At 39.2% G+C, this 19,688-nt stretch overlaps 1 protein-coding gene across 2 annotated transcripts in view; it reads left to right on the top strand.

Annotated features, from left to right (window-relative positions):
* LOC100770349 (glutamate receptor 3) overlaps nucleotides 1–19,688 on the top strand; it is a 268,038-nt gene that overhangs the window by 191,649 nt on the left and 56,701 nt on the right. For both annotated transcript variants that reach the window (XM_035450026.1, XM_035450028.1), the window contains exons 7-11: nucleotides 188–355; nucleotides 4,350–4,454; nucleotides 5,228–5,335; nucleotides 7,376–7,582; nucleotides 18,494–18,870. In XM_035450026.1, coding sequence (XP_035305917.1) covers nucleotides 188–355; nucleotides 4,350–4,454; nucleotides 5,228–5,335; nucleotides 7,376–7,582; nucleotides 18,494–18,870 — 965 coding nt within the window. The remainder of the gene's footprint in view (nucleotides 1–187; nucleotides 356–4,349; nucleotides 4,455–5,227; nucleotides 5,336–7,375; nucleotides 7,583–18,493; nucleotides 18,871–19,688) is intronic.

Below are 19,688 nucleotides of genomic sequence, written 5' to 3'. Positions count from 1 at the left end.
TGAGGTAAGAGGCATCATTGTCGAATGCATCAACGTCAAGCTTGCCCAGAGAGAATTTCCAACTCACATAATTAGGATGATATCTTTGTAGAGTGAAAGGTAGAGGTGAATGAGAATCATAAGGAACAAGGCAAGTTTGAATGATGTCATTTATCATGTTATCTTGTTTTTCATGCATCTATTTTAGTACACATCTGCATTGACACACGATGCAATATTGGTCATAGCAGAAGCCTTTCGATACCTGAGGAGGCAGCGAGTGGATGTATCCCGCAGAGGCAGTGCTGGAGACTGCTTAGCAAACCCTGCTGTGCCCTGGAGTCAAGGGATTGATATTGAGAGAGCTCTGAAAATGGTAAAGAAAATTGTTTATTGGAGTGGATGGGTCTTATAAATGACAGAATAAAAATGAGACCTCAGTCTTGAAAGAGGGTGTACTAAAAGGAACAGCATCTCATATTGTACAGAAAAGATAACTATGGAGGCTCACCCCAATCTAGAATTCCAGCAATAAAATGTTCTACAATGAATTTTGAAAAATATAGTAAATTTAGGGCAAATAAAGTTTTGGTTTGATGCTGCACTGTAGAAGGTAAATGAAACACTTGGTACCCTCTGAAATTATAGGTTAAATGTATAAGTAGGTTCAAAATAATATATCTTCTACAAATGTGACGTTTCCTAGGGAGACTTGGATATTTTATAAGATGTTCCTAACTTCAAGATAAGCATTACAAAGGACAGCAGCATCCTTGGGCTCATCAGACAAATTATGAGCCAAATGGACTGTGGAACTGAGCCAGTGTGATAGTATTTCTGTTGTCAAAAAGAACACTTGTACTATTCTGCATGGTAGAATGCAGGAACATGATGCATTTCTAGGCCTACTTAAGAGGCTTTTGCCCAGTGCTGCAAAGAAAAAGCCTAAAGAAAAGTACAAGGAATCAATGGATAGACCATCAAATAGATCACTTGTTTTTAGTATTTACTGGGTAGGAGATCATCTAAGGCTTCAAGCAGTGTCCTTTGAACAGATTCCACTATTTACACTAGAAGCAACATCACCCATTCATTGCAGCTTTCCAAGCAAGAGCTCTTTCCTGAATATTTTACTTTATGCCTGACACATGTGCCTGCATGCATTAAAATGAGCCTTCAAGAGGACAAGAATCTCTTCTTTCCAACTAATTATCTTGGTGTTTGGGACATCCAAATGAACAAAGAGATAGGCCATCGTAAGATAACTCTGTGCACAATCCAGCAATGAAGAATTGGGAACAGCCTCATAACGTACATCGTTTTGTGTAATTGGCTCACTTACTGCTGCCTTAAACTTGCCAAGTTGGATGCATTCAATCAAAAGAGGTTAGTAGCCTCTGTGTCTTTCTCCAAGAAAGAGATATGAGTCATCCTCCTATCATGCAGACTTTTATGCCATTATGTCAATTCCCTAACAAATGCCCTAAGTGTAGTTTTATGGAAGTAGCACTGCACGATTTTGAAGAGCAGTTAATTAAATTCAACCTTCCTAGCAGTTACAAGATTTGTATTGTCAGGTGGAACATAATGATGAGTGAAATAGAAAACTGCCTCAGAGTGAATCAAAAGGAGTTTTCATCAACAAAACCTCATGGGGCAGGAGCCAGCATTTCTAATTGATTGGCCATTCATAACACAAACCCCACCTTCCCCAAAGAGAAAAGTGGCCACCAGAATAGAAAATAAGAAACTTGGCTACAAAATAATTAGACCAACTATCCTATCACACAGAAAGTTTCTGCATGTCTAACACACAGATAAGTTGAAATGATAAGCCCAGTAAGTCACCTTCCTTTTCTTAATGGTCACTCACCTGATCACAGGGGTCCTTCAACTCTTTTTACAGACCAAAGTGTTTGTACTGCTCCAAAACATCTGGGAAGCAATGGCCTTTTCCAAAAGCATATGATTCCTCAGTAATACTGTGCTATTCAAAGGGACTTAAAATGAGGTTGATCTAAAATACTACACACTTTACCACATTAAAAACTCCCATTTTATTTGAGGTTATCAAAAGTGAGATTATATAATGTACAAACATCCTTTCTATGACTAACACATAGTTGTTTCTCAATAAATCAATTTCATCCTCTAAAGAAATCTAGAAACAAAAATCACTGTTTTTAGATAGAAGCATGTATATGGCCTGTTTAAATAAATATATACCATGCTATCCATTCTGCAGTAAGTAAGCCCCTATGGGTATGTATCAGGCTCTATATTAGTATGCAAATGAGATAAGCTAAGGAGATCTCATATTTGAATTGCATTGCATTTGGTGTTGAGAATATAGAAAATGGTTGTCTCTTATCTTGAGATGCTCCCGATCTAGCATGGGAGGCAGAAAGATATAGATGATTAAAATTATGGGTAAATCATATGCAATTCTATTTGGATTAAAAGGGATTCTAGATGAGGTTGTAGGAACCTGTCACTGACATTCAATACCAGACCACATCCCTAAAAATATACTTCACTTAGAGTGGTAGTCCAATTCTATTCCTGCTCACCGAAGACTTGAATCATGGTCCTAGCATCTCAAGGGTATCTATTGACTGTATGGTTCATAAATCAAGTTCAGATAAACTAGATCTTTTGCAATGTGTAATTTCTTTCTTTTTAAATTAAAAACAATCTTATTTTACATGCCAATCCCAGTTCCCTCTCCCTCCCATCCAGTGTGTAATTCTTAATGATACTTGAAGGCCTGAGTATGTGAAACAACGAAGAATTTTTTAATAGGTCCTACACAATTGTCTCTGCTCTGTCTGACATCACAATTTGGGCTAGTTCCATCCTTCTGGATAAGTCAGTTGTGCATCAACAGAAGTCCATTTCTTTACCTAGAACTGGCATTTCATGTGGTCTGCAAGCTTAGAATTTAGGTTTGTTTGGTCCAATGGACAAACTGCCATATCAGAGTAGTTCCATAGTCTCCTACTGGTACTAAGAAATCCACTTCTTAAAAAAAAAAATATTCCCAAAGCCTTGTTATCAATTTTCTCTTTGGTAGTAGAACCCCATTACTGTCTTTGACTTGTTTGCTAGCTTGTCATTTTCTATAAATGAAGAGAAAGGCATTTTGCCAGTTTATCCCAAGAAAGCAAAAGAGATTATTTTTCTTTGAAGTCTCTGACCCTTACTAAGGAAGTTAAAAAAATCCAGATAGACTGACAGGCAGACACCCAGTCTTTATTTGATATCTCTGAACTGTAGAGCAGACAAGGAAATATGTCAATAGATGCGGCCTCTTATTTTCATAAGACTAGACCCAGAGCCTGGGACCACTATAGCATATGTGGGCTCTGAAGTTGGCATCTCAATACAGGAATGCAGTTCTAGCACTTCTAGCTTGTTATCTATCATTCTGCATTCCTGGTCCCATAAATCTCACAAATGTTCTCAGTCTTTGAATTATCTCTCCATGGCAATTATGCTCTCTGCTACCTGTCTGTGCCTCGGCATATAGTTTACATAAGGGGAAGGACTACCTTTCTCACAGTAGATGTCCATTAATGGGCAACCCAGTGGGAAAATAGCTAAATTCAACTGTTCAGCTTAGAGCTGGCAAGAAGACTCCAGGAGTTAAGGTGCTTGGTGCACAAACCTGACGATCTCAGTTCAATCCCAAGATCCCATGGGGGAAGGAGAGAACCAACTCCTGAAAAATCTACTCTGACTAAACACACACACACACACACACACACACACACACACACTGTAGAACATGTGCACCTACCTTCATAATTCATATCATACACACAGAGTAATAAATAAAATTAAATGTTATTATATCTAGACTGCACTATAATATTTACTACATGCCAGCCATTACTTAGATCTCATTTAATCATCTAAATAGTTCTGAGAGGTGGATACTTCTGGGATTTCCCATTTTACAGAGTAGGACCACAGAGTCATGTTGTGGAAACCAGATTATTTTCAAATATTGAAATATGAAGATAAGACACAATGATGGCCCCCAAGAAACGTAATGCAGAAGAATTCATTAACCTAGTTCAGCCTAAAGTACACTCTTAAGAAGGGAATACTAAAGATATCAAGTCTATAGCACTGGTTATAGACATCTCACTGAATCATACACATAACCACCTCTGATATCTACTCAAAGCATCATAACTTAAAGGCAGAGCAAAACATGTTGTTAAGAAAATAAAGCTCCGTGAAGACTTGATCTGCTGCATGAAATTCAGTAACCTGAAATGAAAATTCTCAAAGATTTCATCCTAGAGACCTAGAGACAACGATGTAAAAGCTAGTGAAACTTTTGCCTCTTTCCTTTTTACCAGGTGCAAGTACAAGGAATGACTGGAAACATCCAATTTGACACTTATGGACGTAGGACAAACTATACCATTGATGTGTACGAAATGAAAGTCTCAGGCTCTCGAAAAGTAAGTAACCAAAACAGACAATAAAAGAAATGTCTCTCCAAAGATAAGAGCATTTCCATACAAGAAGATATGTGGGAAATACACAAAGAAAAGCCCCACTTGGTGTTTGTGTCTTTCCATTTGCTGAGGAGTATAGATAAGATACATAGAGTTTTGTAATCAGAGTGTCCAAGTGCATGTTTTCAAAGGAGGCTGACATCCTGAGTCTAGTCAAATAAAAGTAGTAGACTCAAATTATTAACAGTTTTCTGAACAAAGGGAAGGAATCACCAACTTTACAGGATGCTATTAAACAGAATCTTCCAAAGCACATATGATTTTTAGCAGAGAAAAATAAAAAATGGGTCTCTTTCCGTTTTCCCAACCCACCACCAAAAAAAAAAAAAAATAACCAAAAAAAAAAAACTTGGGACAAAATACCTTTCTCTGTAGCTGAATTTTATATGACCAGTTGGCCTCTATCATACTAACAGTTGAGTTAGACTCCAGGCTACTCACTGGCTTTTTACTCCTATATAAGAGCATTCTGCAGTTCCAAACATTTTTCTGCTAAAGTATTTTGCAGAATGTCAAGTAAGGGTAAAGTGAGAAAAGGAATCCTCAAGATAAAGGAACAACAAGCACTGCTCTGTGTGTGTCCTTTCAGTTCTGAGGGCAGTAACATATAGAAACAGGGCACCAGTCCTTGTAAGTCTCCAGCTACTTGAAGTCCACTTGGTGTTTTTTGAGAGAAAAATAGGCATCCAGGTTAAATGTTTGTTTTTTCTTTCTAGGCTGGTTACTGGAACGAATATGAAAGGTTTGTGCCCTTCTCTGATCAGCAAATCAGCAATGACAGTGCATCCTCAGAGAACCGGACCATCGTAGTGACTACCATTCTGGTAAGTGTGGACATACAATAAATAGATTTTCTCAACAGCATTCTCAAAAGTATCATTTGGTTCTAAGTACTCTGAACAGTTCTTAACATATTATTCAGCCAGTGTTGAGTTCCTACATGCAAAAGTTCTAACATGACGGCTGTTTAGGAACCCTCAAGAACCTCTCCATGATGAACAAAATGTTGCAATACACAATAGAGTTTTATTCACTGATAAAGAAATATTAATTTATAGAATTTCCAGGAAAGTTTGCAGAACTTGAAAATATGATATTAAGTAGTATGACTGAGGCTCAGAAAAACAAATACTACATGCTCTCTCTCATGTGCAGATGTTAGTCTCCAATTGCTAAGCATGTGTATATAAAGTAGAGTATGAGTAAAGGCCAAGAAACTAGATATTGGGTCCATGAGAGCAAAGAGATGTTAGTGGACAGGTGGGAAGGGAAACTGAGCACATCATGTGATATTAACATGGAAGGGAAAATACTGATGACAAAATGTACAGAGGGGATGGAGGTAGTTGTGGAGGGAAAGGAAGAGGTGGAGAATTGGCCAGAACTAAGTATGTATGAAGGTTCCATCAAAAAATCGAAAGGAAGGAAGGGAGAAAAGGATTGAGGAGATGGTTCAGTGGGTGAAGTTGCTTGCCACCAAGTCTGATGACCTGAGTTTGATGGCTAGCACCTGTAGGTGTGAAGGAGAGAACCGACTCCTGCAAGTTGTCCCTCTGACCTCTACACAAGCACCATGGTATGTGTTCATTTGCCAAGTACACACAAAAGAAAAACAGAGAGAAAGCGGAAAGGGAATGGATGAATGAATGAATGAATGAATAAGAACAATTTTACATTGTCCTCTTCTACTTATCCCCTGAAAGAACTCTGTAGACAGTTGTCATTGCATGAAAGAAAATCAGATAAGGTTCTAGTGTCTAATTGTGCAAGTCATTGTAGGGAGACACTGTAGCCCTGCTTCCTAGTAGCCCCGCCTCCTAGTAGCCCCGCCTCCTAGTAGCCCCACCTCCTAGTAGCCCCGCCTCCTAGTAGCCCCCTGATAGGTGTGCTGGGACACGCCCATGAGGGTGTGGTCAGGGGAGTTCTAAGGTGACTCAGGAACAATTCTTAAGGGACCATGCACTTGTGAATGGCCCCTTCTCTCTGGCCTGGCTGCCTTGCTGCCCCTGGCATGCTCTTGCTTGCGTTTGAGCTGGTGTTTATCTGAATAAAGAAATCTTAGCCTTACAGACTACGGATCATCCTTGAGCGCACGTGGCACGCAATAATCAACAAGTCACAATTTTTCTAATCCTCAGGATTTAATTTTTGCTATTTGTAGGATGGAAAAAATAATAATAATTTCCTACCTATATCTTAGAACCATTTCAAGGCACAATTAGCCACATAGAGTTATTCCACAAAATTCAGTGCACTACAGACATTTGAGGGAGTAGTGTCAGTTTTAAAATGGTTTTCCAAAAGCTACTTTTTAATGAAATACATATCTCAGTTAAAAACAAGTATGTTATTTAAACAATATGTATCAATTACTCTCCTTCACCTTATCCTAGGAACTGTATATAGCTCAGCAGATGGAAAAACAGAGTGAGCCAAACATTCCAGCTTCATGAGAATCAGTGTTTCCCTATGGCCTGCCAGAGCTGGCTATACCTTCTACTGATACATCCTTAGAAACCAAAGGCAGTTCATCTTTCTGTAGTAAAGGAGATAGTACTTCCCAATTCGACAAAATCAAAAGACTTTGCTAGTAAAAACTGGTCCTACTTTCAAACTTTAGGGGGAAAAAGACTTAAACATTTCCCTACTTCATTAAATTAGCAGTTAAGGGCTCCAAGGAATACATGGCTCCATGAATAGTTGATTGAGGCTCCTTCCTTATTAAGTCAAATATTTAAAAATAATCATTTCCATACTCCAAGCCTCAATGACAATAGAGGGGGGAAATGTCTTCCTATTACATTTACAATCTCTTAGAAAAAATGGATAAGATTAATCTTCTGTTCTTTTTTCTTGTCCCAAAGGAATCACCATATGTAATGTATAAAAAGAATCATGAGCAACTAGAAGGAAATGAGCGCTATGAAGGCTATTGTGTTGATTTAGCCTATGAAATAGCCAAACACGTAAGGATCAAATACAAATTATCTATTGTCGGTGATGGGAAATATGGAGCACGGGATCCAGAGACTAAAATATGGAATGGCATGGTTGGGGAACTTGTCTATGGAGTAAGTATTTTCAGTTCCATTGTTATGTATTTCTATGCTTTTCAACTAACAAAATTGGTGGATTTAATGTTCAAGCTTTAGATTTATCAGACTTGAGAATTTCATAAGTCTGTGAAACTGAAAGACCCCCACAGGCTCAGACCCCCAGGATTTTGGCCCAGGACCAAGGTGACCCCAATCACCAGGCGGGGGCAAAAGCTTGATGCAAACAGCAAGAGGCTTTATTGCAGTTGTTTAATGAGCTAACCCCTTGTTAGCTCGGGCCTTTCATCCATCCACCATGGCAGATGGCTGAAGAAAGACTCCGAGAAACCACGGGACAAAGATCTTATAGGGCAGCGTAACAGGAGTGTCTAGGGGTATGCACAGGCTCAGGATTGTTGTGCCTCCAGGCTTGGAGGACTTTCTCTGTGTTGATTGGTCAACTGGTTGTTATGGCCCATAGGGCCTCCCAGGGCAGTTACTATGCTCTGCATGTCATTGCTGTGCACTTGTCCATAAAGCACACCCAGAGCTGTAAAGCATAGCACCACCAGCTAACTTCTGATTGGTTCCTTGCCACAAGATAGGCATCTGACCTCCTAGAGACCAAGGCAAGGTCAGGCAAGAACATGTTAGGCTGTTATGGCTGCTGAAATGGGGAACTGTTCCCTTCAAAACCAAATAGATTCTTATGAAAGGTAGCCTATCAATATCATCCTTTGAGAACAGGGTTATTTTACCAAAAAGAAATTAGAATCGAGGGAAGTTATGATGAGACCCATAAATGGAACCTTAAATCACTCCTATTGTCTCTAAGATGTTAGCTTAACAGCTACAGGATGCCCTGGCCTGGGTGGTGAATGGCTCCTATCTAAATAATAATAGACTTGGGCTCAGAGTGGGTTTACTCTCACCCTGAAGGCTAAGTGACACTGCAGCTATGGAGCTCCTGATGGACAAGTAGTACATGCAGCTATGGAGTGTCTTTAGGATTAAGGGAAGTAATTGCTGTCTACCTTCTATACATAATAGAAGTCTTCTGCCATCCTCCCCGCTTTTGGTTGATTATTTAAGGTGGTGTATGAATAAACTGAGGCGCATTCAGTATGAACTGAATCTGCCTTCCTGACAGCTATTCTATGTCACTGACTCTTACCTCTTTTAGCTAGCCTTTTCCTCATCTATGCTTCCCCACTCAGGAATGGACCCAGGGCTGCTCTGCTGGTCCGGATCACAGCCCTACAAACACCAGTCCACGAAAAGTAACATGGCCACATTAAGCACAGCCTGCCTTCTACTGTATTCCTTCTGTATTTCACCAACTCAGTTACCAGAACCACCTACCTATGTAGTTGCCTGAGTAGTATCGACATCTTTCCTCATTGGTCCCCTCATGTCTAATGAACCAGTATGCACTATGAATTCTATTGTTTCTCAAATCTAAATGCGTTCTTCATCCCAACCAACAACACTACCACCCTGGTTAAGATTTTTACCATTTGTTTACCATTTAACTATGTCCCTACCTCTAGTTTTACACTAGCAAATCAGATGCACAGTACTGCAATTTACCACTCTAAAAACCAGTATAAAACTTTAAGACAGCTACAGTGGTATTTTCAGAGCTCCTCAGTGATTTGGCTTTAAGTGGTTTTGTTCTCAGGGAACATCAGATCTTAGAAAAACCAGTGAGGCATATGAGCATAAGTACAGTTAACCACCAGAATTGCCCATTGAGTAAACCAATCGCTAACAAACTAACCAAAGTGAAGGTGGTGGCAGGAGATATTTAGTTCTAATAAACAAGAGTCACTTGCACATATTAGTACCTGTTCAGACAACAGATACTAAGAAGACAAATGAATTGAGGGAGGGGGTTGCTGAAAAGCTATAGCCAATAAGAAGCAAATATCCATGTATCTATTGGATTGAAGATGAGGAATATTATTCCAGTGGTAGCCAGCACAAACTAGGGTGTCACTCTTCAATCATAAGAGACTACTGGGGTTAGTCAATATGTTTTTGAGAATAGGCCTTTGGAAACAAGCTTAAAGGAAGGAGCTTATTTCTAAAAATAAGGACAGAATGGGAACTAAGGCTAAATGAGGCTGGGCCCCAGGTATCAAAACTGGGACACTGTCCTCTTGCCAGACAAACAGTACAGTAACTTGTACCCCCGCCTCCATCTGTGGGGTTGGATCTGGTCACCACCTGTCTTAGGTCAAGTTTGGCCCTGGGAACTGGGGCAGGACTGAGTTTCAGATGAAACACAAGTGAGTCCAGAGATCAGAAAGAGGATTTCTACTTCCAGAGAGGGGCAGACAACCCAGTTGATTTCTGAGGACGCTGAGTCTCTCTCAACCATTATGACATAGGATACTAGTCTCTCCCTTTCCAAGTGACAATGTTTTCTCTTTCTTGTCCCTTGTCTTCTCAATACTCAAAGGATATTGTCATGCCTATAGCTCTTCCTGCACTTAATACATGACCCTACACATAGGGAAGCCTCACTTTTGTTCCAATGAATCAAGACCTGTATACAATAATGGTTGACAAAGGTTCATTAATCTGAGCCCATGGTGGGGAAAATAAGGTACTATTTTTGTTATTATTAGCCAGCACTTATAGAGTATTCATTGGCTGCTACCTACTGTGCTAAGTACTTTACAAGCATTATGTACCTTAATCTTCACAACATGCATTTGAAGAAGTTCCATTAGTAGCCTCATTCTACATGTGAGAATGTTTAAGCTAAGAATTGAAGTCACATTCCAAAGACCAAATATCCTTCAGGGTCTGTCTTAGTTGTTCCGGTTGCTATAAGAAAGTATATTAAACTAGTGGCTTATAAACAACAGATATTGATTTCTCACCATTCTGGAGGCTGGGAAGTTCATGATCAAGGATTCCATTGTCTAGTGATGATGAACTTTCTGACTTATAAATTGTAGCTGCTTGTTGCATCTTTACATTAGGGAAAGGGGAATTGGTCTCTGAAGTCTCTTATATAAGAACACTAATCCTATTCATGAGGGCTCTGCTTCATGGACTAACCACTTCCTAAACACCCCATTTCTTAATAACATTATCTTACAGATTAAAATTTGAACATATGAAGAGGGGCACAAACATTCTGTCCATAGCAAAAGCATAGTGATTTGAATCTATGAAGTTCATGTGCTTTTAATCAGTTCATTATACTATCCCATTCTAGAGGGAAGTTATTGAGGCTTTAGTATAGGAGCATGGCAAGAAATTGAGTATGTCATTTTCTACTGCTCCAGTTATCTGATGTGATCTAGTGTGTAAATTTGCAAGTCCATCAAAATAGAATGGGCAGTGTTCTGCAGTGTCTCCAAAGAAACCTGGCATGGTCTGGAAATAGACCAGTGCCCTCCTAGCATTCAGCAAGTCATGGTGACATCGGATAAGAGATTTCCTGACATTGTTCAGATGAAGTGCTGTTCTCTTGTGGTGCTTTGGTTTCTCCTCTGGAATGTCCTCTCTGCTGCATGGTTTAATCTCTACACATCCCTTTCTCTTTCTACTTCATCTATTTGTAAGTGAAGGAATTTGAGAAGTACAGAGCTCTTTGTTTAGTAATTCAGACCTCATCGCCTTGATTTTGAAAAGGTGAGATTTCTGGAGTAACCTTTCTCTCATTCCTCTGCTGCTCTGGGGAGAGCTTTCCTTTCTGCCAGAGAAGGCTCTTAAAGGAACATCCTCTCACCTCTCCTGACCTAGACGAAGTCTCTGATGTTTTCCGAGCTGAATAATACAAAGTGATTCTGGAGAACTGACAGCAAACCAATCCACAGAAGTCGACTGCCAAACTCCACTTTCCTCTGAAACCTAGGAATATAGAAGCTAGGTTTTCCTGTCATGCTTGCAGGAAAAGCTTGCTGTCAGAGATATCATAAGCTAAATGTGCCTTTATCTTTATGTAGAAGTTTCAATCTTCTGGCATTAGAAAGTTTTCAACGTCTCTGTTCATGACAAAAATGGAGAAAAAAATGAAAATACAGGCTTGCATTTCTGAAAGACCTGACCTCTTGTGGTTTGCAAGTTACTTCAGAACAACAAAGTGGGGGGAAACCCTCTGATGATTTCCCAGAGTTCTTAATGGACAAAAAGATGGAACAGGGAATGACTATTTGTATTTAGCAGGAAAACTACACAGATAGGCACTGCTTTATCTTTCGAGTGCTGCCTTTTGTATATAGTATAGATCAGAGAAGGAAAATGACGAAGGAAGTCAGAGCCAGAGAAGGCTTTGCCAAAGACATTTCTATATCTACCATGAGGTCCTAAGAAAAAGTCAAAAGGAATTAAATTTGTTAAAAAATAAAGAAGTCAATTAGTCTCTTTTCAGATGGTTCCTGAATGGGTTTTTTTCCTCTAAAGAAATTCAAATCAAAGTTGGTGTTGGGGCACCTTGTATCTCTAAGAAGGTTATTTTTGAAACAAACGTCAGCAGCATGCAATGTGCCCCATTATGTAAGTCCTTCAGTACATTGTGGTCTTGAAGCTGTCCACCTGCTTTTAGCAATTTTGATTTGGAGCTGGATTTCTGTAACACTGCCACATAATAATCATTCCAGCTCAAATGGCTCACACACCACCAGTTTTTACTGCTCCCAAGTAGCAAATGTTTTAAGAGGGCATTCTCAAAGAACATTTTGTGGCTACCGGGATTCTTAAATATTCCTTAGCTTACTATCTAATTCATTTTTACAGATGACTAGGAGATCCACCAGGGACTACACATTATCATTGCCCACTGAGTAAACCAAGAAATTGAAGCCTCATGGAGGACAAGAGCAACGAAATTTCTCAGGGAGGATGGGTGGTGGCAAATTTTGACAATATTACAAAAATCACAGTTTGGCAAGTCTAAAGCCTGTCCGGAGGCCTAGTGCTCTTTCCACTGGTTTACATTGGCTCAGTTCACTACGCTTATAGGTGCCTTGATGTTATTTCAGTCAGATATGCCATTTCTTCCTGGCTTTGGAGGATAGGGCTTGCATTCTAGCTGGATTATGTGCTATTCCATCCAAGATACTCATCACGTTTCTATGTGCCCTCTGGGACAATATAATACAAATCTCTAGCTATCGCTTGAAATATTTAAAAACATAATGTAAATAGCTGGGAGGCTCTGTCCTCAGAGAAGATATATGACCTAACAAGCTTTAAAAAAAGAAAGAAAGAAAGAAAAAAAGGCAAGAAATGGGCTAGAAGGAAATTGGAGCCCCAGTTATGAAGAGGACACCTCCCAGTGGGCCACTGCCATGTTCCTTATGTTCTTAGCACCTAGAACTAAGAATAAAGAGTATGTGGGATTGCTTTTGGGAAAGGCCAGGAAAGATATTATCCAGATTTGTTCATCTGACTTCGAAGGCTGCAGAAAGCTCAGGAATGGAGATGTGATTGGCATATGTTGATTCCAGATCACAGTCCAGACTACTCCCCACTCCCAGGAGAAATGGAAACTCAACAGATACTGATGTTTCTTTGCCTAGAAGAAATTACCTTGGATTGTCACTATCCTAAGATAGATTTATTTTCCATTAACAAAGGCAGAAAGTCAATCTGTCCTTCCAGTTAAAGGCAGAGAAGCAAGGATCCAGTAACAGATGCTGTAATTCACTTCTAGTCTTCTGACTCCACTGGGCTCTGGCAGAAAGGACTGAGGGTTTGCTAAAAGGGCTCCTCTACTGAAAGGACACAGACTCCAGGGAAGAGCATTAATGATACATGAAAGCCTGCTATTCTGAGCAGAGGGGTGGGGAAATATTTCCAACCAAATTTAGCATCACATGGCCTTCATTCAGCTCCCAGGATCACTGGGTCTTTAAATCCCCGGCTCCCCAAGGACAAGGAGTCCAAATCAATAGACCCATACTGGGACATCTGTTCTGGATAAAGAAATGTGGACATCCTGTTGTGACCCTGCTTGTTGTTAAATAGGCCCCATCCCTTTCTCCGGATCTTAACAATGGCAGACAACAAGTCCCTCATAGAGTACAGCCAATAAAGCAGCTTAATCCCTGTCCCCAACACACAGCAATTATATTCCTATTGTCCAGCTTAATTCTGCTCTACTCTTTTTTCTAACACATTTAAATTCTCTGGAGGAAATGCCTGCCCGAGGCCACTAGAGCTTTCTGCATGATTCAAGGAGGAGGGATCACATCACCTCTGCTTCTCTTCCGGAGCATGTAGTGCGGTCTGCATGACCCATCACTCCCTTTCTTCCTTTCCCCTTCACTATCAGGAAGTGCTTGGAAAGAGTGGCTGGCAAGCTCCTGCTCCAACATACTCTCCAAATGGGCTGCAAATTTTATATCAGCTAATCAGACGAAAACACTTTAAGATGGAACAAGCCTTCCAACTCAAACAATTTGTAAAATTACAGTTCAACTAAATGTCATCTCCGCTTAAAACTTGTCAGCTTAAGTGGCATGGTCCTTGTGACCATGCAGTCTGTCGGGGTTTAGAATTTATGAAATTTACAACTTTGGCCGCCCACTTATGAAAACGATTATAAAGCCCCTCAAGCTAAATCCCCTCCAGTAATGCAGTTGCTTGGGTTTGCCACTGGTTAAGTGGAAAAAAAATCAAACCTAATTTAGTGTGTTTACTGAGCCCACACAGCCATTCTTAAGCTGCTTGATTAAAATCCTTTAAGTAGTCAAAATGCAAGTTAAAACACTAGTAGACTCTCACCCTGAGCTCTTACCATTTGCTGGTTTTGTCTGTCACCTGGAGCACTCTCATATGGAGCACTTACCCACCTAGGGTTCTGAAAGTGACTTCCCTGCTGCTGTTAGCAGCACAGGCTTGATGACAAAAGGCTGCTGGAGTGGCTCAGGACACGAGAAGAGAGACACTTGATCATTAAGCCAGAAGCTCACCTGCCTCATAGTCCTAGCCATAATTCTTCATGCTTGGCTTCAATCACCACTGACTTTCGTTAAGAACAAGGGAGGAATTTCAGGGTAGTAGATTTGATCCAAGCACAAATGTTATATGAATGTATGCATATTACATACAAGTATTTTAAAAGAGGGATTTTGCTTGAGTGGTTACCTTTTTTTAAGGTATTCATCAGTATTGGCCTGTTTAAATTTTAATGGTCCTTTAAAGTAGCCTCCCTTGTTCGTATGCATGGCAGTCCCAGGAGAGCTACCTGAGGGGTTTTGAACACTTATAAGTAATCTGTTTCAACACACTCCCATTGATAATCTAGCTTATTGTTTCACAGACATTATGGCAGATTATTTTATAATATGGAGGAAGGGATAGTGGTAGGAGAGGGCAAAATCTTCTCCAAGGCTGGCTCCAAGGCTGCCAGTTCTGTGACTTGTCTCTCACCAAGGATATAAGAAAAAAAGTAAGAACTGCTCAGTCTCCAAACTTCTTACTGTCTGGGAGGCTCACTCAGCAGCTCTCTTACCTTCTATTGGCTAGTCCTTCTTCTAGCTACTTGTAGCTATCCCTCTGTCTTATTCAATCTAAAGGTCTTTATTAAGGGTTCTTAAAGATACAAGGGAAACTCTTGTTTTGGAGCCAAGTCAAATAATCAGTGAGATTTTAAGTGAACCCAGATTTAACATCGTCATCCATTGGGGCATATATACATTTTTTTCTTTAAAAAAAATTCCGGAGATCCCAGCACTTGCTAGACTGAGACAGAAGGATCACTACAAATTTGAGACCACCCTGAGCCATGAAGTGAGTTCAAGGTTATCTTGGGCTACATAGTAACATGCTGTCTCATAAAAGGAAAAAAAATGGAAAGAAAAGTCTTCCCAGAAAGAAATAATTCAGAAGGTTAGAAATACTAGGTTGAAAGAAAGAGGCAAGTACCTAGCGGGACATAGTCGCCCTATAGGTGTTTTTGTTTTGTTTTGTTTTGTTTTTGTTTTTTTTTTTTGAAAGTACTTTAAACTCAGAATATCCTCTTTTGGGAATCTGTTCTTTTGCTAAATGTTCCTAGGAACTAAACAGCAAGTGTCATTTCTCTGTTTAGCCATCTCTTGTTAGTGTTTAGTGGTGCTTACCATGTGGTGGGTGTTACAGTTGCTGAGTTAGTTAGTGGGGGGTTTTGGTAAGGGTATTTTTGTTTTGGTTTGGTTTTGTATTTTAACTGTTATCTCTTTTCTTTCTTTTTGAGACTATAATATAATTACACCTTCCCCCCCTCCTTTCAACTCACCAAACTCTCCCAAATCCAGGATGGGGTATGGCTTTACAGTTAAAGAGGATCAATTGCCTCAGCCTTCCATTCTGTACCTACTTGAAAAGAGCCCCGTTCCCTCAAATTCAGTCCAAATAAAGTGATTTTCCTGCAGCAAATAACCTCTTACTACTACCTTCGAAGACAGAAAAAAATAGCAAATCCTCCTAGAAGAATCATGACTTACAAGACTAAAAAAGAAAGAAAAGCTAGTTAAATTAAGTAATTAAATTCAAATGAGAACTTACACTAGATGTGTATTTGTATCCTCCAAGCAGGAGGCAGAAACTTGTTGGCAGTGAGAGGAGGTGCCTTTATGTATGAATTCTCTTGGCATGACAAAACTCTAGCCGATTCAAGCTATCTTTGCAAAACCCCGCACTGGCTTTCTGGCCAATTCCATTCTTATCAGCAGCCTTTGTTCCTATGACCAGGTGTAGCCCTCAGCCAAAGGATAAAATGGGTAAAATTTGTCATTGGCTCTCATCTCATCTTCAATGTGGAACTAAAGGTTAAGGAGTTAACTGCAATATAAGAGTTGAAGCCACAGAGATAATGTTGAAAGAAGAAAAATAAAGGACAGAACCTTGAATATCTGTCTTATTCCACAAACCTTCAGCGATTACCTCCTAAAGCAGGCACTTCTGCAAAGACAAACTATACCTTGGGGAAGGAAGAATGAAAACTAAGAAGGAAAAATAGGCAAAGAATATTCACAGAGATAGACGGAGAGTCTGTTGTGTCAGAGAGCCAAAGGAAAGAGTATATAATATAAAAAGCCAGTAATAACACATGAACAGTTGATGTCTGACAGGATGTGTTTGAGTCTGGCAACCAAATTTCCAGTTCAAAATATAATTTCTATAAGTTAGAGGGACTAAGATTTGATCTTGAAGCAAAAGTACTGTTTTAATTCAGAGATAAATGAAGTCATAGTTTCAAGATCATTCAAAGTGGTGGGTAGAGGTGCAAAACAGTTAGGATGATGGGGGAAGGGGTGGAAGGGGTGTCTTTTGTTAAATAGAACTGCCTATGATTTCAACTGAAGAGGTATTGTATGATTTTCCCTGGGAAGATGTGAACCAATGGCTACTTATCCCCAGTGTAGCACCAATGACAGGCAAAAGCAACAATTCCACCAACATCCATCTTGGCACAGCAAAGATTTTATTGGGGTTACTCACACGAGTGTGGGTGAAGGAGGCATTTATAGAAGCATGAATAGCCCAGAAGAGCTTCATCATCAAAAAACTCACTAATTGCAGACCAAAGTAGTATGTAGTATCCATAGGCTGGTTAGTGTCAGCTGAAAACATATGCTGGTTAAGAGAGTGGATGGAAAGTTTAGTACCAGAGGTCTAAACTCAGCCTCTCTTTCCATTGTAGTATTCAGTATAAGCCTCAGTTACTGCCTTGTCTGTTAAAATATACATCATTTGAAGAGAGAATGGTAATTGTACCAACCTCAAGGTTTCTAGGAAAGTGAAGTAAAATAATATGTATAAAGTGCTTACCACAGTGGCTCGTACAGAGTGAGCCCTCAACAAACTGTTCATCATCTGCATTTCCCCTTAAATAAGGAGCACTTCTCAACTGGTTTGAGTTGCCTATACAATTCACCAAAGCAAATATCATTTTTTTGGTAAATATACGCTAGTTCAAACTTTGTAATTCTTCCTCCATTCTCTCCCCACAGGGAGGGATATTGAAACATAACTATATTTATCATAGAAAAATTGAACATACTTGGTAATTTACTACGTATCTGATATGCCATACTAAAGCCATCACCTAGTCATATACATTTTCCCACATGTACATTTTAAAGCCTGTTTCTATACTAAAACCAAATGGCATTCTAAAGGAACAATTGTAGAAAAATAAGTGCAGAAAATCCTAATGCCTTATTTTCCTGAGATCAATATAAAAAGGTGACATGCCTTTACATGTGTTAATTATTCAGTGCACTGCTAACATTTATTTATCATTCTGACATGTGTGAATGTTGTATTTATCACCAGAAAAGATAGCTTACTTAATGAATTAATATATGTTCTAATAGCTGTTTTATCCTTCTATCTCCAATTCAGAAATATTGCATGTTTTCATATGCTATGTTCAACAATCAACAACTATTTAAGGAATCTATGATTTAATATAGAATCTACTGCAATAATAGATACAAAACCAAAAATCTGGGTCCCTGTCTTCAAATGACATACATTTTGAAAGACAAGGCAGTAACCAAGACTTATACTGAATACTACAAGGGAAAAGAAAGAAAATATGAAGGATATCATGCACAGTATACAAAAAATTCCAGTCAAATAAGGGAGGTAGATATAAGAACATTGAATATTAAAAGAAGAAAAGTTAAATTAGATATATGTCATCAAGAAGTACAAATTGAGATGTGAGGTAGCAAAAATGAAATTAGGAAAAATGGAATTGGTTTCCCTAAGCCAGTATGCTTTGGAGGACACAAGACCAGGACTTTTTCCTTATTTTACCATCAAACTAAAGCAATTCAGAATCCATGGAATGGCCCTGCCTCCCTAATCTTAGCATTCACAAATTGGCTGGTTATAGTGATTGAATACATTATATTTCAACCAAAACCATGTATTAAGTGTCAAATGATGAATGAAATGCTGTCTGTAAAAGTGCTACATGTCTTTGTTTTTCAGAGAGCTGATATAGCTGTTGCTCCACTCACTATAACTTTGGTCCGGGAGGAAGTCATTGATTTTTCAAAGCCATTTATGAGCCTGGGTATCTCCATCATGATAAAGAAGCCTCAGAAATCAAAACCAGGCGTATTTTCATTCCTGGATCCTTTAGCTTATGAAATCTGGATGTGCATTGTCTTCGCTTACATTGGAGTCAGTGTAGTTCTCTTCCTAGTCAGCAGATTTAGCCCTTATGAATGGCACTTGGAAGACAACAATGAAGAACCTCGTGACCCACAAAGCCCTCCTGATCCTCCGAATGAATTTGGAATATTTAACAGTCTTTGGTTTTCCTTGGGTGCTTTTATGCAGCAAGGATGTGATATTTCTCCAAGGTTTGTTTGTGTGTAATACAGAATCCTGCTTGTATTTTGTGGTCATACTCCACTCATGTCTATCTGGTATTCACCTGCATCAACTTCAGAGTTCTTTCATTTACCATTCCATCCAATGACAAATTATCATCAAACCATTTTGTTTGCTTATGTGGAGGAGGTGAGTGTGTCTCTGCTGATGTTTTGAATGCCTAAGGTTTGCTACAATGTTCATAGATACACAAACTGGATAAAATTAACTGGCACATAGTATTACTGTGAAGGTTTCCTCATTAATTGAGCTGAAACATTTTTCTCATTTGCCAAGAGACTAAATCTAGACAAAACATGAGAGAAGATAGAACGTTTCTTTAAAATCTTCCTGCCTTCCCCTATTAATATTGTCTCTTTGTTTTGCTCAGACTGCCTAGAACTATGCATATACTCAAGTTTCTTAGCTGAAACTATAGAATTTCTCCAAGAAAACAGCAGAAAATCAGTAGGAATCTTAGTGATATGGCCACATTTGTAAATAGTCTGGCCATTTCTTATAAAGTTAGTCATGGAGTTAAAATGTGACACAACATATTTATTGTTATTTGTACCCCTAAAGTAAAAGGTAGAAGTGCCCATAGTAGCTTTAATTTTAATAGACAAAAGATAGAGACAAAGCAAGTGTTCAACTGGTAAATGGATAAAGAAATTGTGGCATATCCATTCAATGGAACACTAGTCAATGAAAAGAACAGACTATTGTTGCATACTAACAGTTCAGATGAACTTTGAAAACATGCCAAATTGAAATCATGTAAACAAAACATGCCACATACCACTCAACT

Source organism: Cricetulus griseus, chromosome X (genome assembly GCF_003668045.3).
Source record: "Cricetulus griseus strain 17A/GY chromosome X, alternate assembly CriGri-PICRH-1.0, whole genome shotgun sequence".
In the NCBI taxonomy this organism is placed as follows: Eukaryota; Metazoa; Chordata; class Mammalia; order Rodentia; family Cricetidae; genus Cricetulus; species Cricetulus griseus.
This window is presented reverse-complemented; position numbering and strand designations above follow the sequence as displayed.